General features: G+C 39.9%; 2 protein-coding genes across 8 annotated transcripts; one reads left to right on the plus strand and one right to left on the minus strand.

The window, feature by feature from the left end:
- Nucleotides 1-441: 441 nt before the first annotated feature.
- Nucleotides 442-16412, minus strand: LOC121191536 (neurocalcin-delta B). Of its 3 annotated transcripts, none has more exons than XM_041052704.1 (4): nucleotides 16211-16412; nucleotides 5092-5522; nucleotides 2854-2959; nucleotides 442-2376 (listed from the first exon to the last, which is right to left on the minus strand). In XM_041052704.1, the coding sequence occupies exons 2-4, from the start codon at nucleotides 5467-5469 to the stop codon at nucleotides 2282-2284; spliced, it is 579 nt and encodes a 192-aa protein (XP_040908638.1). In that variant the 5' UTR covers nucleotides 5470-5522; nucleotides 16211-16412; the 3' UTR covers nucleotides 442-2281. The 3 variants fall into 3 exon arrangements, with proteins under 3 accessions (XP_040908638.1, XP_040908637.1, XP_040908639.1); XM_041052703.1 differs by having other exon boundaries at nucleotides 5092-5525; XM_041052705.1 differs by lacking the exon at nucleotides 16211-16412 and adding an exon at nucleotides 15736-15790 and having other exon boundaries at nucleotides 5092-5525.
- Nucleotides 16413-22425: 6013 nt separating this feature from the next.
- Nucleotides 22426-27142, plus strand: LOC121191941 (probable 2-ketogluconate reductase). 5 transcript variants are annotated; one of them, XM_041053417.1, is made up of 7 exons: nucleotides 22426-22639; nucleotides 23062-23174; nucleotides 25402-25780; nucleotides 25881-26052; nucleotides 26221-26399; nucleotides 26479-26575; nucleotides 26764-27142. In XM_041053417.1, exons 2-7 carry the CDS (start codon nucleotides 23067-23069, stop codon nucleotides 26918-26920), a joined length of 1092 nt encoding a protein of 363 aa, XP_040909351.1. In that variant the 5' UTR covers nucleotides 22426-22639; nucleotides 23062-23066; the 3' UTR covers nucleotides 26921-27142. The 5 variants fall into 5 exon arrangements, with proteins under 5 accessions (XP_040909351.1, XP_040909352.1, XP_040909354.1 ...); XM_041053418.1 differs by having other exon boundaries at nucleotides 23066-23174; XM_041053419.1 differs by lacking the exon at nucleotides 22426-22639 and adding an exon at nucleotides 24435-24492 and having other exon boundaries at nucleotides 23116-23174.
- The last annotated feature ends 340 nt before the right edge of the window (nucleotides 27143-27482 follow it).

Consider the following 27482-nt stretch of genomic DNA (forward strand, 5'->3'; position numbering starts at 1 on the left):
GCAAGCCTACAAACTAACAAGCAAAGTTTGTGATGCCCCCATTTTGTGCAACATAGCAGTTAATCACTGCTGCACTCTGATAAGTTAGGCTAAGTATCTATAAGCCTTTTTTTTTTGGATAAACATTTAGCTATTGTTCCATTAATCATGTGGGTTATCAAACTGGATTATCAAGATGTCAAGACATTATCCATTTCTCCATTTTGCCTTTATTTGAATAACAAAATGGACATCCTACACAGAACACATAATGCAAGTTAACAATACAAAATCTACAAAATGATACAGTGACAAAGTTTTTTTGTTCGACAGGTAACAACTGTACAGTATAAATGGATACAATACTGTGTTTTTTTTTCTTTTATTTATTCATCTGTATTTGGCACTTGACCACAAGATGCTACTGAAGTGAAATGTGGGACAGAAGTACCTGATCAGCTACCTGAAATGTGCAGAAGCCCACAGGATTTATCACAACTCTTTTTTTTTTTTTCCACCCCAAGGTCCTTTTTCAGTCACCTGTGAAAATTTCTGTATCTCATGTTGTTTTCAGAGCAGCAGGGACAAGCAGGTGTAGATTACACAGGGTGGAACCAGAACAGAGCCATCTGTAAATCCTGGAAACAGACAGTGAAGTTTGGTGGATGTGGCTGTTACTTGCTCCCAACGTCAGTGCTTTGTTCTTTCAGTTAAGTGTCTGTTACTGTGTGTCATAGTAGTTAATTCATCTCTTATCTCCATCATCACACCAGCACTCAATTTGTCTTACAGTTACAGTTGTGCTGTATTTCAAATTTGGTGCAGACGAGGAAAAAAAAGTGCACATTCAGAAGACAAGATGTCACATCTGCACAAAAACATGAGATTTTCAGTCATCACCACTGCAATGTAAGTATATCATGTGACTGTTTACACACTGTTAATGCACAGTATATGAAAGATTTAATGACTGCCAACGTTGGCAGTCTGACTTCCTGGGAAATAAAGTCAGCGGGTGGAGGGGGGATGATAAACTAAAGGTAGCAGATGATGTTCAAAGCTGAATGCATAGCAATATGTGTGGTCCTCTCCTTTTTTTTTTAACATCTCTAGCATAAATATGAGTGAATATACTGTACAACTTTCTTTCATATCATATTCGTCAAGTAAAAGAAAATAAAACGTTAATCATCACATTCCAATAATTTATACGTCAAAATTTTTTAAAGTGAATCTCTTCCACTGCAGCAAATCGCCACAATGTTATCACAGAGTAAAAGAATATATAAGTACATACTATATATTCATATAACATCTAACTTTTTTGTTTTTGCTTATACACTTGTTGAAACATAGTCGAAGAAAGCGAATCACAGCTCGGTTTATATGCATATGTCAAGTTCATGTATTCATCAGTGAAGTGTGAAAATGTGTTTATGCAAAGTGTGTGTTTGTGTTTGTGTGTGCTTGTGGAAACAAAACTTGGCATAAAGTCACTTTCAAAGAACAGATGGTGTGATCTGTAGTCAAAATATTCCCCTTCATTTAGAAATCTGAGTCAGTTTTGGTTTGATGTAACATTCCTCCAAAATATACATTAAAAAGAAGCCGTTCATCCCTTCTAAAAATTCTTCTATGGTTAAAATCTACATTTCCCCAGATCTCCTGTCTACATAGCCATACTGTAAGCTGTGAACACTTGTAGTCCCAGACTCACAAACTTCATTTCATCCAGTGTTAACACGGAGTTAGATTGTAATACTTTATAAAGATCTGTCCGTTGTCACACAACAACCCGAGTCAGTGACAGAGAACAAAATGAGCATGATTTCCTTTCAATCGGGAATAATGCTTTCAAAAATAACAAATTAAAGAAATAAAAAGAAACGGCGAACTTGGATTCAGCTCAGCGTACCTCATGATTTGGTTGGATTATCCTTGCTGGCCGTCCTCTCAGACAGAGATAGCACAGCTTTGATTCAGTGTTTAATAAGTCCTTGATGGGATTTCAGCCCCTCGAGTTATATTTGTACCTTATATGAGACCCACGTTGTCTGTAGCTTTTGACCAGGCATAGAGGCACAAGTACAGTACGTGCATGTGAGTGTGGGACAGATTCTATAAGCATCAGGCTTTGGTATTTGTAGTATATACAGTTGCATGTTGTCTGTCTGTGTATCTGTGTGTGTGTGTGTGCATGTGCCTCTACAGCTCATATGTCAGTAATTTCAGGTGGGTCAGCTGGGCCAGATTTTGAAAAAGTGTTAAATTAATCAAAATGCAATGGGAAAAGTCCAGTTTTCTACTGCCCAGCACTGCTGGGATCACACTGAAGCAGTCGCACAATGGAGGGATCGCTCTTCGCCCCCTCAACAAACTCCTCAAGAGACAGTTTACCTGAGAGACACAGAGACAGACAGATTAGAGTTTGGCAATTTATCTTGTTTGTTCGTTGCATCAGAAACAAACTGATAAAAAAAATAGTTTAAATCAAAACAAAGAACACATATCTTCGTGGAAGTGATGTGACTCTTTACTAACAAAGTTGTTTTAACGAGTCTCTTGAATTTTATTAAGAGCAACAACCTTTTTTTTTTTTTTTGATTAATTAATTCACTCAAAGATGCTGACTGGCTTTCAGTCTGGTCTTATCTGAGTCTTCAGACTGCTGAAGTGCATCTTGTGGTTGCACTGTCTTCCAGCCAATTTAACTAAAGTGATTGAATACCGCAGAACCAAGATTGTGCAGCAGAGCATATCTGATGGGTCTTGTTTCTCCATATTCTTTAATTACAGTCAGTTCTGGGCTTTAAAGACACTACTTTTTTGACAAGAAATACTGCAGCAGAGCTCCAGGCGGTGAGGAAGGCTTACCATCTCGATTTGTGTCCATCTGCCTGAAGATCTTGTCTGTGCGTTTCTCAGGTGTGGACTCATCCTCAGGCATCTTCATCACAGAGGAAACCATCTTGTAAATGGCCTGAAGACAGAAGGAAAGAGAAACAGAGTGACTCTTACTGGAGCTTTTTTTTTTTTTAACTGAGATATCAATCAGTGTTTATAACATTTTATATCTGTTATTCTGGGCAGAAGCACAACTGATTAATATATATTAAGCAATGCTGCATTAGCTGGTCTGTTGCAAAATGCAGGAAAAAAAAACATCTCAGTGAAATACATATATGACCCATCGATAAACTTATCTCTTCCTGGAGGAAGAGAGATAAAGGATTACTATCATTTATGTTGGGCTTGGCTGCCTGATGTGACTGCACAGAAACAAACAGGAAGTATGACTACATGGGGTACTTTAGGTTTTTAAATGGAAGATGAATCAAGAAAAGGGAACTGTGTTTGCCTCCCTGTTGAGGTTTTTCTGAGATAACGTTCAAAACAGCAGCAGTTAGTTTTTGCTAATATTGCTGGTCTGCGTCAACGGAGCTGAAATCTAGTTTTCCAAAAATGTGAATTTATTAAAATCAAAATAATTCAACAATAACTCAAAGGACTTTCATTTCTTTAGCTAAAAAAACATCGGATGTGATAGAAATGGACGTTGCTGCTGTGAACAACATTTCACCCCATGTCTGGCTGTGAAAACAGATAGTAAACGGGCTGCACTAAGGGCAAACTTGTTTTTCATTTTCAGCCCTGTAACTCCTGCCCTATCATTTTTCGCCCGTTTCACTCCTCTCCCTCCATCCTTATGATCTCTCTGACAAACACTCCGACAACACACCGGGACAGATGTGTACACCTACATCCATCACACATTGATACATTTTCTTTTTAATCAGCCGATCAATCCTTTGATCTATTAAATGAATGAAGCCTGATCCGCAGTCACGAAATCTTAAGCATTTAATTACATATAAATTCTTACACGCACATGAATGACTAATTCATGATAATACATATATTTCTGCCAATCAATTTATCAGGTAATCGACATTAATATGGAAAAAGCTGTATGTTTTTTTTGAGGGGGAGCACAGAGTTATACTTATCTTAAGATGATTTTGTTATTATCCTGCATATTTGTCATTAGTATTAAATAATGTAACTATAAAGTCACAGAAATGTCAATTCAACAATCAGAAAGCGATGCGCAGTAAAGACAACACTGCAGCTGAAATAAATAGTTGCTTAAATTGCTCATTAACAATTGCAGTTGGACATAAGCAATTTATCAAGCAAAATGTCAAATGTCTCTGATTGCAGCTTCTCGGATGTGAAGACTTGTTGCTTTTTCTTTGTTTTGAATCACTGAAAATTGAATGTATCTTGGTCCTGGGCAAAACCAGTAAATCAGTAACATCACACTGGTCTCTCTGGTAATTATGATAATTATTTTTCTACCATTTGTTCAAAGAAAAAAATTGTAAAAGTTGCCCTATATTGAACAGATGGATATTCTGCAAATGTATCGGGATAAACACATAAACACACCTGCTCGTTTACACACACATTTTAAATAAAGAGCACTTCAGACTTGGAGAAAGAGATTACACGTTCTTTGGCACTGCTCAATTTAGCATCGTGGCGTGTGATGTAAGAACATGTGTAAGGAATTGCTGGGCGGTGTGTGTGCGCGCGTGTCTCCGTGAGGAGACACACATTGTAAAGTTACACTGGAGCTGCTGAGGATCTGATGCGGGGGACAGTTCTTCCTAGAACCGCACAGTTTCAGGATGAAGTGCTGAGTCAATACGAGGATCAGAAGAGGACCGCTCCCTTCTAGAAATACACCACAGTCAAGTCTTATTTAGGGACGTCTCAGGTCCTGAGAGGAACTGCTGGTTTCTAAAATTACACAGCAGCTGGTTTCCCTGCTGTGGGCAGTCAAATGGCGCAGAGCACAGAAGCAGATGGATATACGATGTAGCAGCTGGTGTGGATGGCTGAGCAAAATCTTGCTTCACTGCAGGAGTAGTTTAAGGACCTGGGAACATGGCGTTACCATGATGGCATGCAACGGCCGCTGAAGGACCGAGGGCTATATAAAGCTAGAGAGGCAGAAAGACTGAACTGATGAGTGAATGAAGGATAGAGGGAAATAAAGACAGAGTGAAACAAAAACAAAGACAAAAAAGATCAACAAAGCAAACCCACCGTTACAATCTCTAGCATCTCTGCCTTGCTAATGTATCCGTTTCCATCCAGGTCGTACATACTGAAGGCCCACTTCAGCTTCTGGTCCAGTCGACCACGTGAGGTCACGCTCAGGGCAATGATGAACTCCCTGAAGTCTATAGTCCCGTCTCCATTGGCGTCAAATGTGCGGAAGACATGTTCGGCAAACTTGGAGGCGTCTCCGTAAGGGAAGAAGTTGGCGTAGATCTTCTTGAACTCCTCCATGGAGAGCGCACCGCTGGGGCAGTCCCGCAAGAAGCCCTTGTACCACTCGGTGATCTCATGCTCGGTGAAGTCCGTGTTCTCCACCAGGTCCTGCATGACGTCGGGACGGAGCTTGCTGTTCTGTTTGCCCATGGTCGCTGCTTCTGTTGAGGCTGTGGCTGGTCTGAGGGCGGCGGTGCTTTAGACTGCTGAGGAAGAAAATGAGAGACAGAAAAAAAAAAGGTTAGGAATCCTCTGGAATGGCCTTGAGCTTTTTCTGATACAAAAGGGGTACGAAACACAGGGAGGAAGGACAGTGATGTAAAATGGGAACAAAAAGTACAGACACACACTAAGCATGTAAAATAGCTGAATTAACTTCTGTTGTTCAGGTAAATGACTTATGTTTGTTTTTTTTTATGTTATTTTTGTCCATGAAACACCTCCAATACAGTAGAATCCCTTTCGGAAACCAAAAGTTCATATATTGCTTTTTTACCAACTAAATTGCCCATGATGGGTTTTGGGATGTGAGTGTCTTAATTTTTGTTTTTAATTTTAGGGAATAGTTTAGCTGACAATTCACAGTATTAGACTCAAAGTTTTACAAAAGATAAAGAAAAAGCAGGGAGACAAAAGTTGAGTATGTGGTCTTGTTAAATACAGAGCCAAGTTCAGTCATCCATGCACGTGCAGCACGAGACCAACGTTTTCATGATGCAGAACTGTCACAGATGCACAACCACATCCACACTTAGAGTGTGTCTCACTCAGTGTTGATAACCCCAGTGCTTGCCAGTTCAGCTGTGCGTGCATCTCTGCAGATGCAGCTTCCATTTCCTGCAGGAACTCTGATGCCTCGACACACACATATCCACATCCTCTGTGTTAATTGCTGAAATAGTTTATTGACCTCGTTTGTGTTTTGATGACGCATTTAAAACGAAATTTGCAGAAAGAGAGAGACTATATTTTACTAAAATCTTAATTTGAGTAAAGCCACCGAGCTGATCCGGCTCGGTGTGTCTGACAAGAATCACATTCCTCTGTAAAGAAAGCGAACAGCGCGTCTTAACACTCAACAGAGGACGCAGTTCATCGTCTAACCCTGCGGCTAATGTGCTTAGCACTTTCCCCTGTCAGACCGCTGGCCGCTGTTGAGCTCTCCAGGCCAAAGACAAGAGGGAAGCTGTTCTAAGCTTAGCCGAGGATAATGGCAGATAAAATCAGCAATGTCAGGTCAGGCCAAAGCAAATTAAAGTACAGGTAGCTTGTTCCGGGAAGGCATGTGAAGATCTGTCGCCTCTGCGGTTCCAGTCAATGTTTGCAGTTTCTTTAAAGACTCCAAAGCTAAAATACATAACGGATGGTTCATTAAATGTAACAAAGAAATGTGTTATTTCCTTACAATAACTACTAAAATTAGCCTAAGTATAAAGCTCTTCAAGATCAATTATCTATTTACTGACCCCTACAAAAGTCAAAGAGCTACACACTTACAGTTTTCTTTTTAAATGACTGTATGCAAATGTAGACAGTTCTGCAGCCAGTTCACTGGTTAGGCGGATCCATTGACTGACCAAGGCTGACTGAGAAAGGGCAATAGTGCTTGCTTTTCTGGAAAGAGGATGACTCAGAGGAAATATGCTTCTTGCCCATACAAATGAATTTAATACTCACGAAAACTGCTGCTGCTGCTACAGTGACAGAATTGATCAGGAAACACAAAAACAAAACAGAAACCAGGCAAGCAAGTCACAAGCTGAGGGCAATGGAAACTATTTATCTGGCAACTTTGGCATTTTAAGTGAAATTATGCACAAAGATTTGTAAGGAATTGGGTCTAGTTTGAATTAAATTGCCTGCATTTTATTAGTCTTGTTAACTGGTATCTGCATGGACTGCCATCCTCGTCCGCCTTCCCCTCACACACGCACATGTTCCATAAACAGCCAGCTATAATCCTTTAATTAACTCAGAGTAAACAATGGGCTCTAGCAATGTGGCAGCCGCCTCTAATGAGTTCCCTGCTGTTACCTATAGTTCGCTTTAATGCCAACACGAACACTGGAGCAGCGTGTAAAAAGGGGATTAACACCTGTTTACACACTTTTCCCTCCTGGAACAAAAAGCATCAGCGGCTACGCAACAGGCGCCCAGTGAGGACAGACTGGAAGTGTGTCTGCCTTTAAATTAGACAGAGGAAAACAGTGTAGACCTGATACTTTGATAGACAAAGGTGGGAGCTGTTTAGGATGGTCTGGCTCTGCTTTATGTTTCACATCTTACAGAGACCCCTCACATCTAAAAAACCAAATCTTGGTAAAACATCCACGGTCTGGGCTTAAGACAAAGGGGGATCATGCTTTTCCAATTTTTACTCCCATGGTTTTATGTTTATCTTTTACTTTTCTCTGTTTGTCCACTACTTAAAATTCTTTGTTGTAATCTGTGGTCTTTTATCTTTTTGTGCCACACTTTGTTAACCCAGTGTTTTCAGACGTCCTGCCATCATCAGGGCGAGACGTTTCCGGTTCTCTCATATGGTCCATTGATCAGTTGTGTGACTTCACCTTAGATACTAAGTATATAAAACACACACACACACGTTAATCAACCAGTCAACGTCATCATAACTACCTCCATTCATTTCATTCATAAACACATTCTTTATGTGGTGTGGTGATCAGTCCCCCACATTCTGTGCAATTTGTATTTTAAGGGCTTAATGGATCGCAGAGCGTTTCCGTGATTATTGAGGCCGGGTTGCCATGACGACCGACCATACAATCACTCATCTTTGGCAACTAGTGGGCAAGAAAACATTTTTATTTACAGTACATAGTGTCTTTGAGTCATAACAGCCCTTAAAAACGTTATTTTTTTTGCAAAGACTGTCAGCTTGTCTGTTTGCTTTTAGCTGCGCTCCTAATCGCACACTCTGTTTATGCATTAATGTGGAGGGACAGAGCCGACCGAATGTTTCTCTCTCCATTATTCTAAATGAGGGAGGCAAGGTTAATTACTGTTGGTCTCAGTGGCATTACAACTACAACAACAATAACAACAAAACAACAGGAGTTAAAGGATGTATTTAGTTTGACATTTGAGGCACTTTTTAACCAGGGCGACCAACAAATATTATATGTCCTTATATTTACATCCAACTGCACTGCAGTGCAGTATAAACCATTAATTAAATGTTTATGTTGTGCTTTTAAATATGGGCTTAAAATAGTGTTACTATAAAAGGAATTAAAAACAATAGCTGTCAATAATTTTTTTGTCTTTCGATTAATCAATTAATCTAAATGTTTCATTGCCATTCCAAACTCCATATTAATCAGCATGACAGTTAAAGAAAAATCTTTGCCTGTCACATCACCCGAGGACACAAACACAAACTGACATTAAGTCTATTAGAGGCTACAACTTAGTTAATCAGGGCATTACCATGGGAATTTTCACTATTTTCTGACTTTTCATGGAAAAACAATAAATTAAGAAAATAATGGACAGATTACTCGATAATGAAAATAACTTGCTTTGTGCCTGAATCTTTGTCTTTCCTCTGGATGTTTGCGTTTACTACACACCTAATATTTTACTGATTTAAAAACCGTCTGCTGGGTTTTAAACTACATGGCTAGTTGTAGTTTCTGTGGGGAGTTTGCATGTTCTCCCTGTGGGTTTTTGTTTCCTCCCACAGTCCACAGATGCACATTGTCAACAGCTCTTTTTCAGCAGCTGAAGAGATATCAGAGCAAATGGGCTTTCCCTTGTTAACACTTGATTTTTACGTGTTATAATAATAATAATGTTTAATAATGTATAGTATTTGTCAGCAATAATAACTTATTGTCTTACTGCGTTGTCATTCACTATGTTTGATGAACGTGATTTAATTGCCTGTCTAATGCCTAACACTAACAGACCCAGTTCCTGTCTCTCTTGGATGAAGGTCTGTGCGTATTTAAAAAAAAAAAACGATGGGACGAGAGCTCAGACCTCCACCACTGAACATCCTTTCAACCAGTTACCCTAAGAACTCAGCTATTTCTGGCTCTCCCGAGATCACTGCCTACAATTAACCACTAAGACTCTTACCTGCTGTTGCTGGCAGACCTGTGGCACTGTTACATAACCCAAGGCTCTGACAAGTGGACAGGTCACATGGTTGAGACAAGTTTGTACCTCAACCATCTCATGAGGTCAGGACAAGTGAGTGAGCACTGGTTTAACCTCCTGAGTGTGTCTGAGAGGAGAACAGGCCTGAGATAGAGGCGATGACCTCAGCCTGGTCAGGTATTAACCAGCAGAGCGACAGATTTAACGCCTGAGAACCACTGAACAAAAGAAAATGAAATTCAGAAGTTGGAATGAAGGAAAGTTTGGTAATTTTACTTGAAAAATGACTTAAGGTTGATTATCTTCTGTCGACCAATTAATCATTTAAAATCAAATTTCCATTAAACATGAATGATGTCCTACTGAAGACTGAAACATCAAAGCAAGCATTCGGGGCTTGGTAACATTTTATTTTTATTTTGATACCAGTGCAATACCTGAGCTTCAATACCAAACAGTGCTTCTAGGATGTTTTATTTTGAAAACTATCAAGATGTTTAAACAACGTATTCCAAACGGCTCAATACATTTGTGTTAATGAAGGTGGACTAAATAAAAAGTGTGACGGGAAAGATTTGATTCAAACTTTGAAAACTCAATGAATCAATGTTACAGGCGCATATCAGTCAGTACTCAAACAGCACCTATTCGCTGAAAATGAATTCTTCTATTCTTCTATTAACAGCTGAACAGTTGACCCGTTCTTGCTACTTCAGTCAAAGGCCTTCCACACAGCATTCATCCCAGAACATCTTGTTGCCCACTTACGTAACAGGCAGAAGTCTCCATTTATAACCTGCAGGTAAATCTTAACCCAGGAGTCCCAGATAATCCAAGAACAGGGAGAGCAAAAGAGAGCTGGCTGGAGGGCAACAGAACCACAGGGACTGAAAAGTGCCTCGGTCACAGACAGCAAGCTTATGAGTGATACATCCATAATGCAAAATGATCCATCTGTGACCAGACTGCAGAGGTGAGGGCGGTCAGTCTCGACCTGACAGGTAAACACTTATGAGACCTGCAGGATCTGCAGTCTGATCTTCACCTGCAGGTCACAATTAAATAATTATGTTTTATTTCAGCAGCAATAAGATATTAAAGCACTGTAACTCCAACCATCTCAGAGTTAACAGGTTCTACCAAGGATAAATTTGAACAAACCCACATACGAGAGGATGCAGCTCAGTCCAGAGTTGAATGTGATTCTGAGTCGATGCTACACCACATGCAGACGCACGATGCTGGGGATTGCAACATCACAAACATTCAGTTTCTTCTCTGCTATCTAAGCGAGTAACTTATCAGTAATTCTGCTTTGCTTCATCTGTGTTTGGAAGAGTTGCATTACAACATCTGTCACTATATGATTGATTAAAACTGTTTTATATGTTGTTCTTGGGTCTGAAAAACTGCCACTTCACATTCTGTAATACATAACTGGAGATAAATATTAAATCATAAATCACTTCTTGTCATTTACCATAGTCGCATTTGCTGTCCATGCACCATTATTCAGTTGTTTTTTCACTCACCACACAAAGAGGGAGGGAAGAAAGTGTGACACTTTTGTGTCACAAAACCCATGTCTTTCCTTGGTACTTGAGAGTGTGATTTTATCACTGTCACAAATAAGGTAGGTTGAGGACACCTTCATTCAGCTGGATAACCGTTTACACACAACAACTATGCAAGATGACGTCAAAGCCAGGACCCTTGACAAGTTTTCGCTGTAATTCAAATGTCTTTTCAAGTACCTCTCATCAAGAATGTGCAGAAAGTCATGGATTTCCGCTATAAACAACACTGTGAATAATGTGAGGTATATTTGGAATAGACCTATTTTAGGTTTTGTGACGCACTTTTTGACCACATTTTGTGAATGTCAGAGGGATGGAGGAGCTCATATTCCAAAGACAGGGGGAAACACTAGACCAGGTTCAAGCAGATGGAAGGGCTGCAATGCTGCTACGAACTCATTTCATGTCTTTTACCAGTTCCACACCCACTGTCGCTTTATTTTGTCATAGATGACAAACTGGATTGACATTTGATGCAAGAAAATCTAACGTCAAACCAAAGCAACACAGCCTTGTGAGCCTGCAAGGGGAAGCTTTAACCTTTTATTCAATAGATCAACATCAGTGTCATACAAGTGCACTGAAGTACCTGCCAGTAACAAAAGGGAAAAAAAAAGATTTCAACAAACACTTGTGAGCTCTTTACCTCAAACTTAGATTTCATCTACCACTGCATGTGAGCAACTGAAAACAGCAACTACAGCAACGCTGAACATCAGCACATCCAAGTCATGTCAGAGCAGTTATATCTTTCAACCAGCTGAAACCACTCTCTAGTTCTGTTAGCACCAGGGAACAGAAAGCTCATACAGTATGTGCCGCAAAACACGTCTCTTAAAACATGAAACAGCTGCAGACAGCAAACAAAATGGCCTATATGAACTGCAAAGTGCCACTTGTTGGTTCTCATCTCATCTCAGATTTCACAAGATCTAAAACCGATGACCTGTAGCCTCTTCTCATCGTCTCGTCACACCACATACTTCTGTTCCCTCCTGAAATCGTCTTCTGGCTGCAGCCCATTTGCAATCACATGTCTGATCAGCAGGACATGTGATCGCCGCCAATGAACGCTGCTGCAGCATGGCATAGCTTTGGGAGCACCCATGCTCACATTACAAGTATGGTGATCAGCACTGTTCAGCGTAGCATGCTTTAGCGGCTCCTTGAATATCTGGCTGCAACTCTATCTGCTGTGTTATTTAGTGTAAGGTCAGAGCTGGTCCACTGTTGGTCCAACCTGAACCTTACTTAGTCTGAGGAAACTTCAGCAGAAGCTTTCCCAGGTAAACACTGTTACTGGGCAGTCAGTGACAAGGGTTATAGCAATTAAAGTAAGATTGTGAAACAACTAAAAGTAGAAGTAACCCTGCTAGCTTGTGAATCCAACTAAAATTACACCTAATTACAATAAACTAAATCCAATGAAAGTTTAGCAGCAGTAAACCAAATTTTATTTCTTAACACTTGTCCTAATTCAATCAACGAAACACCAAGACTATGCGTTTGTCTGATGCCAAACTTGTGACACAAACATCATCCAGTTTAGAGCTGAAACGTTAAGTTGATTAATCAATTAAGTGACTGATGGTCAGTGAATCATTTCGGTTTTGCTTTTGTTTTTTTAAAGCAAAAATGCCAAACTTTCTCTGGTTCCAGTTTCTCAGATGTGAGGATTTACTGCTGTACTGTGTCGTATATGATAATAATGGGGTAATGGGGTTTGGACTGTTAGTTGGACAAAACAAGCAATCTGAGCATCTCACCTTGAACGCTTTTCTCACATTTATTTGACATTTTGTAAACTGAATGATTTAATTGAGAAAATACTAAGCAAGTTAAACTATTATTAAAATAATCATTAGTTGCAGCCCTAATATAGTTTTGCAGCTTCCTCCACAAGAGTGACAAGACATAAGACAGTTTCAGATCAAATTGAGGATGAAAGCCATACCACTCATAAAACAAACTTTCATAGCAACAGTTCTAAAAATAGCCACAACTTCTTCCTCTTACACTTCCTAAAATTTGTTTTTATTGCAATGTTACCTTCATTACTATCATTTTGGTGGACATCAGTACAACATGAATAGAGGTAAATGCTCCAACACAACTGGCAACACAACTCTGATACTGGTACAACTGAAAGTTTTTTGATTTTCTGAACACTTAAACAGTTTTTTGTTTATTTACCAGCCGTATGCAAATGTAATTTCTGTGAACTGTGGGCTTAAAGCTTGTTTTGAAAGCTACACTACTACAGCTATTTCTCTGCTTGACAACGTCTTCAACCATTTCTCCCTTTCTCTAAATGTTCCTAAAAATCCCATCCATTCTGTCTTTGAGAGACCTGAGGCTGCAGTTTCATCATAATGCAGCACACATGAGCTCCCATTGTCAGCCAGAGAGCTTTGTGCGTCAAGGCGCTGCAGAAAACCACAATCATGACAGAGAGGCCATTATGAGGGAGCGAATGAGAACAAGATAAAAAGTGTCACTGACAACAGCTGCAAGTAGGCAGGCCGAACTGCAAAAAAAAAAAAGAAAAGACTCAGGATTGGACAAACACACTCACATACTCGCACCAAATTGTCACTGATTGCATGGGGGGAGTGCTGTTTGCTTTGCACTGAATATCTAAATGTGACTCTCTCTGAAACAGCCTGTTGTAAAGAAAGGCTGCAGAGATGGAAATGTCAATCTATCTGATGACTAAACAACTCCCACCCCTCTCTGCCGGTGATATCTGCTGCACAGCATGCGAGTAATGCGGCTTTCTATCCAAAATATTATTGGTGTGACAGGCCAGAATCTAATTTTTCTCCTATGTTGCTCTTTATCTCAGTCTTTCAAGCTCTCTCTTGCGCCTTTCTACTTATCTTCCACTCATCCTTGCTTTTCCTCGCAATCACTTTCCCCGTCGGCTTCCTCTAAAAAAGGTCTAATTCAATTCAAAAGAGCATCCACTGCTGCCCAGACAAGCCTAACTACAGAGGATGCTGCCAATGTGGTCAGGCTGGCCCAGAATAAACCCACAAGACTCCCACACCAACGAAAATAGAACATCTGTTCAAATTTAGCAAACATTTGTAAGCGTTTAGCATCTTGAAATGTTTGGAGGGATGGTTTTGACACCAAGGGGGCTATTATCTTGACTCCACCCTCGTGTCAGCACCTCCACAGGTCTTTAAATTTTTTGTGCTATATTGTATTGGCTGCCCGAGGAGAGAGGAGGAGCTGGATGGCGCATTTCACTTCAGTAATTTTCTAAAAACATATCAAACATTTGGAAGCTATGATTCAAAGACAGCAAACCACAATGTTGTGTTATTTCAGTCTGTGTGTCATTAGTAGTTTTCTGTGTCCTCTGTATGATTGAACCTCTTTCCTCTCCCGCGTCTAAATTTTTCATCTGGGTCTGTGAACTCCAGCTTCTCTTGTCACTGTAATATTTTTATTTTTCTTCTTTTGTGTCCACTCATGTCTTTTGATGTCATGACCCTCTCAAATATTTCACTGGGACCACTAGAGGAAATTCAACCATGACAGGTTCCTGTTTGCGTCCCACATCAAACCACACCAGCAGCATTCAATTACCACATGCCACCAGCCAAAAACAAAAAAAAAAAGTAAATTTGCACACGGACAAGTTAGGTCTCTTAATTCTACAAACCACTTTGAGAAGCAGCAATCTTCAGTCTCTATAATCCTCAGTTCTACTTTAGCTGCTTGTCTGGTGGAAACCTGAAACCAACATGGTCCACTGATAAAGTAATGTAAAGTAGGGCTGCAAAGTGACTATTTCCTTTACTGATACATCTAATAAATAATACAGTCTGTGTAGCACAATATATACCTATATTCTTTTTCAGAGGCTGAGAAAGCAATGTTTTGCGTAATTACTTAATGAATGACTGAACAATTATTTGCCAGCTACTGCAATGGTTCTCATGAAATATCTTTTGTTGACGGACTAATTGATTAATCAACTAATCATTTCAATACTACACATTAAATGTGTGTAAATTGAATATCTGGATTTGGAACTGTTGGTCAGATAAAAACAAGCATTCTGAAGACCTCACACTGTGCTTAGGGAAACTGCAAAGGACATTTTTGTCCATTTTCTAACATTTAATAGACTTAATCAATTAATATAAACAAAATAACATCAGAATGACTGAACATAATAAAATCAATTATCATTTGCTGCTCTAATTAAAAACATGTTTGAAATGTCAGATGTCCAACTTAATATATCCTGTAGCTCAGCAATTTGTGGATGTCACCCTGAAGTTCGCAGAAATCACAGCTGACATTTCTATTTATTTGTTTTTACATGTTTTCTCACATTTCACAACAGTCTGAATACCTTAACTGGTACTGAAAACAATTGGTGGTTGCAGCCCTAAAAACAAATAAAATGCAAATTTGCAAAGTGCAAATCCTCTCACTTGAGAGACTGAAACTTGCAACTGTTTGACATTCTTGCTTGAAATAATCAACTAAATGATGCAGCCTTGATCTAATGTCCTGATATCCTACTGTTACTTTCCTATTTTTGAGAACTATCTTATAATAACATGTAAATGTACTGAAGCTCATCAGAATGAAAACGCAACTCTACTGAACTGTTACTGTACACAGACTAGATAATGAGAGATAATATCCACCGAAGACATTCATTTACAGGAAAACAAACATTTCAGCTCACTTGTCAAGGTAAGGCACCACCAGTCCAATAAGTCTGCCTCCTCTGCCTCCTGCTTTAATCCACTGACTGAGTGATGTGTATTTGCTGAAACGAGATACCCTGCCTCGGGACTCCTTTTTCACTTCCTGTTCTCACTCATGCTACAATTAAATGTGGAGAGAGTAAAGACAACATGCTCCTCTGCGGCTCCTCAGGGGGTTCATTCAGGACAAGAAGCAGCTTCATCCGATTAGAAATGTGGGTAAAGCTTTATCCGCTGCTAGCATCTTGTAAGGCTGCTGAACTGCAAAGTTATGGTGGAAAATGTTCAAATACAGTTGCTCCTGTCATTTGAGCCGGACGGACACGAGTGCTGGTAAGAGTTTCAACAGGCTCAACCTGTAAACTCAACTCACCTGAGCTACATGCAAGACAGAAAGTAACAGGAAGCGGGCAAAGTGCGAAGGAGGGAACGGGCACATTAGCGACAACTTACCTCGCTTTTAAGTTGCTGTGGAGGGCCTGTTAAAAGTCTCTTTAATAGTCCATTACCTCGCGTCACCGGGGCGAACGGTAAAAAGTTTCAGACAGGGGGGCAACAGGTTGCAGGAGCCACACAGGAGCAGGAGTTTGCCGGCTGCTCGCAGTCCAAACTCCACCAGGCTTTTTCCCGAGCAGCTGCATACACTCCACTTAGCCCTGCAGCCTCTCGCCGTGACGTCAAGGCTGCTTGTCATGTGACAGGGCGGCGGCCAATCCGAAGCCGCGTTGTCCTGGCAACAAGAACTCGGTACTTGAATGGCGATTAGTGTGTAGAAATGAACTCAAAGTCTGTTTTCTGGCTAATAAAGTCACCAAAACATGGACATAAGTGAACATAAGTACTAACAAATATGTGGTACTGAACTGTGGCATTATAGGAGGTGTACTCAGTTTGTCAGACTTTATAAGAACTTTATTGGCCTGACCATATTCAGATTTATTATTAAAGCAGTGAGGGAATACTGGCATTTATAATTACAACACATTCAGAACATTGTTTAGAAGAAAAGAGAAAAATAAGATATGGAATAAGGTGTGTTTGAAATCTTTTTTTCATTTTGGACTGGCTACATTTATGCACATAAAGTACATTGTGTAGCTTTCCTAGTTTGTTACATATCTTTTCCCTCTTATTTTTATTATCTTTTATTTTTATCTTTTAAGTCCTTATTTTTAATTTTAATGTCTGTGCAGCCCCGTAGTGTATGTGTCCTTAGCTTACCTGTCCACATTCATGTCTTTAATAATGCAATTTAATGCAAATGTATTTTCATGCAAATGCATTTTCTAACCACAGTTTTACATGCATTGTGTGTGCAGTTTATCTGTTTTGCTATTTTTTCCCTAATGAGATGTATTTGCAGCCTGGGCCTTTGCAGGGATAAACAGATGAAGACTTCATTTTAAATCATTACAATAAACTCACTCTTGCTTTGGATTCCTCTGCGTCGCCTCCAGTTGATATACTCTACTGGAGTGACAACATAATAAGCTTACTTACTTCTGAGTATTGCATGATGATGATGAGAAAGATTATGATGATGATAACCACCATGTATTTGCTGTGGCCCAGTACAGGTGTTCCCATGCAGGCACATTGGGAGCCATGCTTTGCCTAAGGTGATTAGTGGAAGTCAAAGCCACGGGGCTTATTCAACTGGTGTTCCAGGGAGCATTTTCTAAATGGCCTTATAAAGAACACAGAGAAGCCCTCCCTCCTGTTGAGTCAGCAAAACCCTGGCCTCACTGATGGGTAGAATGTCCAGTGATTCATTACGTTCAAGAAGCAAAGATAAAAGATGGGTTTTAAATGTTTGATAAGCATTTACGACACTTGCATGCAAGGGTATCATCTTACTTTCTGTGAGATAACATTTCATGTTGCACTTCTCTTTGCCAGAAATGCATATAGAAGCTGAACTTCACCAAAGGTGCATTAGACGGTAAATTATATCATAAGCATGTACACATATTTGTTGTGTTATATATATAGCATATGTGGAGGAAAAAAGTCATGACTTGAGTACTCATCAATTCCCAGGTGCAGAAATATTAAATTACAAAGAGAGAAAACATGATTCTCCAAACTGTTCTACACAATAGTGCAGACAGTATCATGCAACTTGTGATCGCAATAAAAATAATGCACAAATCTTATTAAACCTTGAATTTACAAATAGCAAACTTGAAGGATTTGAACAATAATGCAAATGCACAAAAACATAAAAGCCAACAAAACATCAATAAAGCATCTTTTTTTTTCAATGATTAAACAAAGATCATGGGTCTGATGAGTTGCTCTGTTGTTGGCCTTTAACCAGCAAACAACATTGTGATTCACTCTTAATAGAAGTGAGAGTTCATCAGTGAGTTTGACCCTGAGGGAAAGTCCCTGAGTACTGTGTGGAGCTAACACTGCAACCTCTGACTAATAGGTTTGCATAACATTGATCTGACTGGCTGTCCACTGAAGAGCAATCCCCACCGCCACACTCATCCATGCACACACTTACACACACACACACCAGCGAGGCCTGGTCTGCCACAGCTCAAATGCCAAGAGGCTTTGAACTGGAGAGCCACCTTCTAAATCAGCCAGCCCATGGCTCTACACGGGCTCTGTCATTAGGTAACAGCGGCTTTAAAGACGAGGCTAAGTAGCTGGTGGTGGATGGAGAAGCCACAGTAGCACAGTAGAAGACCGGCAAACTCTTCTCACTGATTATCTGTTACCTAACCAGACAGAGCTAACCTTGTGCTGCTCTGAACATGGTGAACAGTGTGGCCAAAAGTTTCGAGGTGAGATAAGCTCTCTGGCAGCCACTCCCTGGATGATGATTGTGATCTTATTGACAAAAAGCCTCTGAAAGTTACACGGAGATTGGTGCATATTAGTCACACTGTGTGAGATTCACCTGTAGGAATGCATCACATGCATAATGCATCATTTCTGTTTGCTGCTCAACAACCCTTACTTTTCATATTTTCAATTTCAAATTTTCTCTTCTGACTCTGGGCCACATCAGCTATCAATATGTGATATTAATATCCTGTGTACAGTGGATGTCTACTTTGTGCGGTGGGTGTTCCCTGTATCAGTAGACAAATCAGAGGTCAGTGGACACCAGAGTGGAGCAGGTGATCTTCCAGCAATCAGAGAACAAGTCCAGTTCCACTGAGTCGACCTGTGACTTAACTGCACAGGGCTGTGCGTCATGAACAGCCGACTAATGCTCAGGCTGACTGGATTACCCAGCAGGTGAATTTATTCTCAACCAGAACATGCTGAGAGTTGCGTGTTGAGCTTCTTCAGAACCAATAGAGAGACACAGGTGTCAGCTCTGTGTGTGTGTGTGTGTGTGTGTGTGTGTGTGTGTGTGTATACAGTCTCATTTTTTTCTGTTCTGTATTTCTTCAGCACCTGCAGGAGGGGAAATCCTCTGAACTTGTCCGGGGAACAACGCATGAACAAAAACCGTCGGGGGAAGCCTGAGTCACTGAAGACATGTGTTATCACATTTTGTCGGTCAGAACAATGTCCACCAGGATGAGTCTCCACGTGGTTCATGTTGAAAGAGTTGGACAGAAGATGTTAGCACAGGGGTGAAAATGGAGGCACTTTTCCCCCCCAAGAGCACACAATCATTCATGTTAAATATACACACACAGACTGATGCACACAAATACAACACTACACTGCATATCTTCTGCAGAGCAGATACATATCTCTATATCCAATTATGATGTCTTTGTTCAGCTCCCTTAAAAAAAAAGTGCTGTACAGTTTTTTGATTCTTGCACTATCCCTAAGTATTTCCATCTCATGATACTTTATAAGCCTCCTCCACCACATTTCAGAGGAAAATATTGTACTTTGTTCTACACTATATTTATCTTACTACTAAAATTACTGTACTTAAGTTAATCTGTAATGTTACACATTAAGGTTTGACACTAGTAATAGTACTTTTACTTGTAATGGAGTATTTATTGTAATGTGATATTATTATTTTTGGTTACATAAATGATCCAAATACTTCTTCCATCACTGGCTCAGAGTAATGAACCTTTCAGTTTGTGTATTTTTGCTTGACAGCACATTAACTGTAGCAGTTACCTGTATTATTTCTGATTCTTGGCACATCAAGTATATTATTTTGTCTCTGGAATTTTTTTCACTGCAATTCTTCTGCTGCCAGAAAATACAAGAAAGCAGATATGACACCACAGCACAAACACCATTTATAAATGGTACAGCAAAGTCATCTGTATTGTTTTTGAGTTTTATTTTTATCTGTTCAGAGGAGACAGCGTGAACAGCAGCTACACCTTTACTTCAGAGAGCTCTGTGGCGCCAATAAGCTGAGTCAGGATGGGTCTGTGGACACACGTCAGCAAACTATTAGAGTCAGAGCCAGAGTTTACTTAAGGACTTTTTCACTCAGTGTCTCAGCACAGTCCTCACCTGTCTGCAAACATGAGATCGTGACATGCAACACAGTCATGATGTGACGCGTTAATTAGCAGGAATGATTTCAAAAATGGCACTTGAGTGAGACCAGTGGTGAGATATGTGACACATACTCCTTCTAAAATACAAAACTCCCTTTTAACCTCCTGATGTGACATGGATCATGCTTCCATTTTCATTTATTGATCAGGGAAGAGCGCTGACAACAAGATCCAAAATGCTGTGTAATGAAGCAGAGATATAATTGCTGGGTCTACCACGTGAGTCAGCACTTTGCTAAAAGGCCACCTGCTGTCAGACGTGGCGGCAGATGGAAGTGGAGCTTGGCTGGAGATCTGAACTGGCTTAATGGAAGTCTAAATGGCACAGACAGGGAGAGAGAAGGTTGCAGCTTCATAGATACCAGAAGGAGGTATTTGTTTGGATGGGAGGAGATGGTGAAGATCTGGAGAGAGCTGGGGATGAAGGGAAGGATGAGAGAGGAGGAGGAGAAATTTAATTCTGGAGAAGTGTGCAGGTGGGAGAGGGGTAGAGAGGAGGATTGGAGGAGGTGTGGAGGAGGAGTCAGAGGACAGAGGGAGGAGAGGAGGTGCAGACACCCTATGTTTAGGTGGTGAGATTATGCAACAGTGAAAAGCAGGTAAGCTGCTGATCTGCAGCTGCCTTGCACACATGGCCTTCGCTGATGCTTTGACTTCAAACCAAACTGCTTACCTTATTACAAACCTGCGCCAGCATGCATCGGGGAAGGCATCTTAAAGGCTCTGAAGCTCAGGTAACAATGGACTCAATCCACCTGCATTCAAAGTAAAAGAGGCAACATTCAAAATGTAATTAATGACTACAAGTCTAAAAAGTCAGCAAAAAGTAAACAGCGGGATCAGAACTTTTATAAATTCCGCAATGCACACAACATGAAAATAAAAAAAGACAGTTATCCAATAAATCCCTTACAGTGTAAATGTATGTTTGGTCTGAATGATGAATGAGTAGTAAGACTGATGAATAAAGAAACTGTGATAGCTTTGATCGATGATTGAGAGGTGGAGTGGAGGTCAGTGTAATCATTGAACTTGCATGCTGAACACACATGCTGAGGCAAGAAGAAAAAATGTGTGGAGGCTTATTTGTAAAATCAGTCGACCTTTTTTTTTTTGTCTAGAAAGTCTTCCTTCCTTTGTTTTGCTTAAATTTAAAAAAAAATCATATTAAGCAAATTCAAAACATACAGCTAAGGGCAGATCATGATGGCTGAGACATACAAGGACTCAAATGGATAGAGTCTGAGCAGCAACTGTCCGTGCTGATAAACCCATTCAAACACGTGGATTCTTCATATTGCAGCGAAGACACAGACCAGTGTGTTACTGACACCTAGTGGTTAAAGGTTATAATGACATTTGTGTCCTCGTGGGATTACAACACTTCAGGTGCGATGGCCCTTGATTTGGTGACATTAATGTCTTGAAATTGTGGGGACACTTTATCAAAACCTCATCCAGCAGAAACCTGCAGGTGATTGCTTTTTCACACTGGCTCTACACCCTGGATGCTGCTGTCACACACCTGCCCTGGGTCCTATTCTAAGAACAATACATTTTAATGCTTGTCATGAACAATTCTCATTCATTCATATTATCCTGTTTTTCTTGAAATCTCCTATTGCATTCGAACAGCTCCCAGCTTCACTTTGCAGGTGACACATCCAGTGGTGGTTTAGAATTTACATATTTATTTATTTTTTTGTTTTTATTTTTCATGTTATTCACGGTTAGGTTTATACCTTTTCCTCACTGTAAACCACATATTTTGCACATCTGTGGTTATAAACTGTCAGTTTGCATGCACTTCATAAACCACATTTACTGCTACTTTTTTAAAAATGTTCTTCTCTTCCAATTATTATTTGCTGCTACAGTTGCTTAACTTCCCCTTGAGGATAATCAGTTTCATGTCACCAAATCTCCAATTTACACTGAATATAGAGGAATTTAATTAAGATAAGCAGACACAGAAAGTGGGACGTTGACTGGAAAAAAAGTACAGTAAGTGGACTAAACATAATCAGCCTCATGTGCTGTCTCTTTATGGGCAGTGGGGTAGTCACTGACCCTTGATCGCAGTCCCAGTGCTTAGTTTTGTGCACCAATCACCACCCTGGAGCTCCTGCCAACCCGCTTTGCTGCTCTTAATGAATTCCTCCTCTCCATTCCACAGGGTGTGGATGGCTCTCAGTTCTGCTTTCACATCAGCTTCTCAGCTTTAATCTGTTTAATCTTCATCTAAAGCAAATGGGAGGTCAAAGACCACTGAAGTGTCTTCCTCTGCCTCCTCTCACTTAACCTGCACTTTCTACTCCAGAGTCAGGAAACAGCAGGGTTGACAAAAACTTCCCAAGTTCCAACTCAAAAGGTGAGAACTTCACTCAGATTGAAATTAAATTTGTTTGTGTTTCACTGCTACATAGATCAAATATTTCTTGGATCATTTGATGCATTTTCTCACTGAGCACCCACATGTCTGCTTGGGACTGTTTAGTTGACCCACAAATGTCATGTTAATCATTTATTCATGACAATTTTGACCTGTGGACTCACTGCATGCACATTCTTTCTACACATATTAAACATTTATATATGTAGAGTGCATCTTTGATTTCTTTTATCTTTCCTGTTCAGTCTCTTGTGATTTAGTCCTTGCACATCAAATCAATTCTCAATTGCCTCTGCATCATTTCCATTGAGCTTTAAAGATAATAATTACTGCTGGGCTTATGCTTGTTGTGTAGCATGATAAAAGAAAACCCTCAATTGACAATATCAACCACTTGTCAGTCAGAATGAGAAGCCTCTGCTATGTCCGCTGTGTGAGGAAACTGTGGGGTTCAGCACAAGCATCCTGGCTTTTTAAAACGCCAAAACTACACAGATCAGTGCATCATAAAAAGGTACTGTGCCATTTGGATTTCACAGTGTGGGCATTAAATTCCTTTAAATGTACAAATACCCTTTTAATTTAGCTCTGTTTCTGTATTACTGCTGTCTCTCTGTAACATACTTCATACATACAGCTGTATAATGATCTGCAGATACTTTCATTTTCACGTCTAGAGCCTCATAAAGGCACAACAGTAAATAACTACACACTCTAAACCTGAGCCAAGTTTCTATTTTCTCAACAGCAATGAGGTCAGATTAAATGTCACTATCAGCATGAACTAAATACCAAATAAGTGATGGGACAAGTAGACTGAGGAAATTGAGGTTACATTTTAAAAGAACAGTGACCTTTTTCTAAGACTGTTTATACACTGAGTGAACTGTGAGATGCTTAAAATGACGTCTGAGTCAAAGTCCTTTGCTCTCAGTCTTTTTAAGTCTTCTGCTTGGTCTGAACATTAATGCCAAACTCAGGTTAGATTTTCAGAAATATGTAAAAATGTATTGTTAGTTATTTTTCGGGATGTTTTTCAGTACTGGAGATATAATTTCAAAAACAAAAACTGTTTTATTATTTGTGGAGAAAATTTCAAAGGACTTCTATGACATGCAGCAGTGTGCAAAAGTTTTAGGCACAGCATAAAATGTGGATGCTTTCAAAAAATGAAGCCATTGGTAGTTTTAATAAATTTTTATCTTATTTTTAATTATTTACAAAACAGAAAAAATTGAAATCATATTAATATTTTGTTTGACCACACTTTGCCTTTAAAACAGCACCAGTTCTCTTTAACACACCTGCTCAGTTTTTTTAAGTTACTTGGCAGGTGGGTTGTTCCAAGCATCTTGGAGAACTCGCCACACTTTGTCTGTGGATTTACTCTGTCTCAGTGTCTTCTGCCTCTTTATGTAATCCCACACTGACTCCATGATGTTGAGATTATGGGTCTGTGGGGGCCAGACCATCTGTTGCAGGACTCTTTGTGCCTTTTGACCCTGAAGATAGTTCTTTATGACTCTGGCTGTGTGTTTGAGCTTGTTGTCATGCTGCAGACTGAATTACTTTTGTGCAGTACTGTGGAAAACAAAATTTAAACAATCATTATTATTATTATTATTATTATTATTATTATTATTATTATTGTTAATGATAGTAGTAATAATAGTAATTGTAGCAGAAGGAGTAATAGTATTAGTAGTATTGTTTTTGTTAGTTCATGTCACTGGTATCACTGTCAAAAAATGCTCTTATTTTGAAATGCTCCAAGTTTCCTAAGAAGTTCTTCCTGGGTCAAGAGCGGAAGTAAACCAGAACAAAGAATTCTTGTGAGTACAGTCCAGTCCAGTCCTAATTTCTGCAAGGTTTTATGGTCCGGCTGAATTCTCATCATTCCTATTTGGCCTTTACATGTGTCATTACAGCTAATGAAGGTCTGGGTGTAAATAATGGGAAGTGATTTGAGTAACTGAGGCATCCATCTTGGAAACTAGTAGAACAGGTCCCTGATTTTGACACCAGTGACTATCAGTAAGACAATACTTCAACGTCAAGTGCTTGGCATGCCCCCTCACCACCACTCCACCCCTCTCACCCACTCACATAGAGAACACACACACAGATTTAAACATCTAACAATATACTGTAGAATGAGAGCTTCTGTAATGATGATAAACACCAGCTGGCTCACATTCAGAGCCGGATTAACCCACTAGGGGGCAAGAATTATGCGCTGAGGCCTCGTCTGCTCCTTAAATCCCACTGTCATTGAATCATGTTTAATAATAGTAATTAACCTAATTAATCACACATTAATATAGAATTTATTGAAATAATATAGGCAAAACAATTAGATTTAACTCAGCACCACTCCTGGTGGGTCACAAGGTAATGGTGCACTAAATGGCCCCTATTTTTATTTATTTATTTCAGTTTTAGTGGTGGAAGGTAACGAAGTACATTTACATTTAAGGACTCTTACTTGTAATGGAGTTTTTTTTTTACACTGTAGCATTGCTAGTTTTACTACAAATAAATTGAATACTTTTTCCAACAAAACTTATTTATTTTCTTCAGCTTCTCTTGATTTACTTTTTTTAAAATTTATTTTGTGGATTATACATTTATTTCTTGTTGTTTTATACAGTCTATTGTCTCCTCTGTCTCTTTTATCTCCCTCTTTCTTTCTGTCTTAAAAAGTCCTTAATAAATAAAGTTTACTTGTTTGCTTTCTACAGGTGATGGAAGAGGAAAAACCATGGGCTCTGATCTCAGAGGTGGGCGAGCAGGGCTACCTTGAAGAGGTCACTGACATAATGAAACAACACTTTCAGATTATCTGCCACAGAGACTTTCTACAAAACCCTCACCTGCACGGTCCTAAAATCCAGGCCATGTTCGTGTGGAACGCCTGCCCTGCAGCCGAGCCTTCGATGCTCAGTTTACTTCCATCGCTGAAGGTGGTCGCCAACGGAGGAGTGGGCATCGACCACCTCGATGTGCCGTACATCACCAGCCTTGGGGTGACGGTGACCAACACGCCTGGCGTGGTGAGCGATGCCACTGCGGATATTGCCATGGGTCTGCTCCTGGCATCAGCAAGGAAGATTGTTCAGGGTGAGGTCAAAGGTCAACTCATGATGTGTAGGAGACCCTGCAGCAGCAGAAGAAGATGAAACATTTGTATGTTAAGTTTTTTTTTGTTGTTCTCTTATAGGTCACCAAATAGCTGTTGACCCAAAGACTACCCATATACCACAATGCCTGATGGGAGTTGAAGTCACAGGGTCGATTCTGGGGATCATAGGAATGGGAGACATTGGATACAAAATTGCTCAGAGAAGCAAAGGATTTGACATGAAGATCCTGTATCACAACAGGAGCAGAAGGTAAAAGCGTAATGACAAAATAGATAATTTGGTTAATTTAGAAAAGTCCTTGTTGAAAGAAAAAACAAAGAGCCGAACAGTCCAAACTCCCCAAACCAATATAATATTAAATCAATGAATCGAGACAGTGTTAATGATCACCCTCATCTTCTTCCCTGTGTTGTTCAGGAGTGTTGAGGATGAGCAGGCGGTGGGAGCGAGTTACTGTCAGAACATGGATGACCTGCTGAAAGAGTCGGACTTTGTGATGCTGGCAACCAACCTGACTCCTGAAACCACCGGTCTGATCAGCCACAGAGAGCTGTCCCTCATGAAACCCACAGCAACGCTGGTCAACATCAGCAGAGGTGAGAAGAATGTACAGAAAACAAAGCAATTGTTATTCTGCAATAGTGGCCTGCTCTAATTTTTTTTTCCATGTCTCAGGTCTGGTTGTAGACCAGGATGCCTTAGTTAAAGCTCTGCAGTGTGGAACGATTCGAGCAGCTGCGCTAGACGTGACTTATCCTGAACCTTTACCAAGGTCTCATCAGTCTGAAAGCACCCACACTCTTCCACCAGAATCACTACAACTTTACATTCTTTACATTTACATTTGTGTTTGGTTGTCTGGAGACCAAACACCTGATATCTGACATCTGATATTTAAACAGACAAACAAAACCCACTCCTTGCTGACTTCTAATAGCGCCTCTTCTTCATTCTGTGCAGGGATCATCCTCTACTTGGTCTGTCTAATGTGCTGATCACCCCCCATGTTGGCACCAACACTTACACAACAACCAGAAGGATGGTGCAGAGGATGGTAGAAAATGCTTTGGCTGCAGTGAAAGGCCTGTCTATTCCCAATGAAGTCAAGCCGAAATGACTAAACTTCTGGCATTAGCGTTTCTACAGAAAAAGATGAAGTGCTTTTACTTCATCGTGAATTTGTTTTAACCTGTTTGGTTGTATGTTCTGTCTAATGATCCGCCACAATTGCTGTGATAAGCATGATCATTTATGTTATGTGTAGCAAGATGGATCAATTCAAATCACTCTTCTGTGAACAAGTGTTGCTTATAAATGTAACATAAATAAAAAATAAAATACCTTCAATGTTGAACTAATTAATTTGTATGATCTGATCTTTTCTAATGTTGATAGTTTATTTAATACTGTAGCGTTTATGAAGGAGCATGTGAGTTGCAGATCTCTACTACGCAGTAAATCTTTGCGGAGCTGCATTTTGGCCGTTGATATCCCTGATTAAAATAAAAACTCCTAAATCACTATTTCACACACATATCTTAAAGAAAACATACAGTTGGGCAGACACAGACTTTGACAGGCGGTATGAACCTTAAATATATATTTTTTTCTTTCCCAAAATAAAACTTCTCGGACATATTAAATTCAGGCGTTTACAGCAGATACCAAAGCCGGTCAAT

This window comes from Toxotes jaculatrix, chromosome 13 (genome assembly GCF_017976425.1).
Source record: "Toxotes jaculatrix isolate fToxJac2 chromosome 13, fToxJac2.pri, whole genome shotgun sequence".
Lineage (NCBI taxonomy): Eukaryota > Metazoa > Chordata > Actinopteri > Toxotidae > Toxotes > Toxotes jaculatrix.

Bases quoted from the DNA above. Each gene is read 5' to 3' on its own strand.
- LOC121191536 (XM_041052704.1), bottom strand. From the start codon at position 5,469: ATGGGCAAACAGAACAGCAAGCTCCGTCCCGACGTCATGCAGGACCTG. The intron at 2,960-5,091 runs GTGGGTTTGCTT...TTCTGTCTTCAG, and splicing joins AGATGCTAGAGATTGTAACG to GCCATTTACAAGATGGTTTC. The intron at 2,377-2,853 runs GTAAGCCTTCCT...TGTGTCTCTCAG, and splicing joins GATGGACACAAATCGAGATG to GTAAACTGTCTCTTGAGGAG.
- LOC121191941 (XM_041053417.1), top strand. From the start codon at position 23,067: ATGAGAAGCCTCTGCTATGTCCGCTGTGTGAGGAAACTGTGGGGTTCA. The intron at 26,400-26,478 runs GTGAGAAGAATG...TCCATGTCTCAG, and splicing joins GCTGGTCAACATCAGCAGAG to GTCTGGTTGTAGACCAGGAT. The intron at 26,576-26,763 runs GTCTCATCAGTC...CATTCTGTGCAG, and splicing joins TATCCTGAACCTTTACCAAG to GGATCATCCTCTACTTGGTC.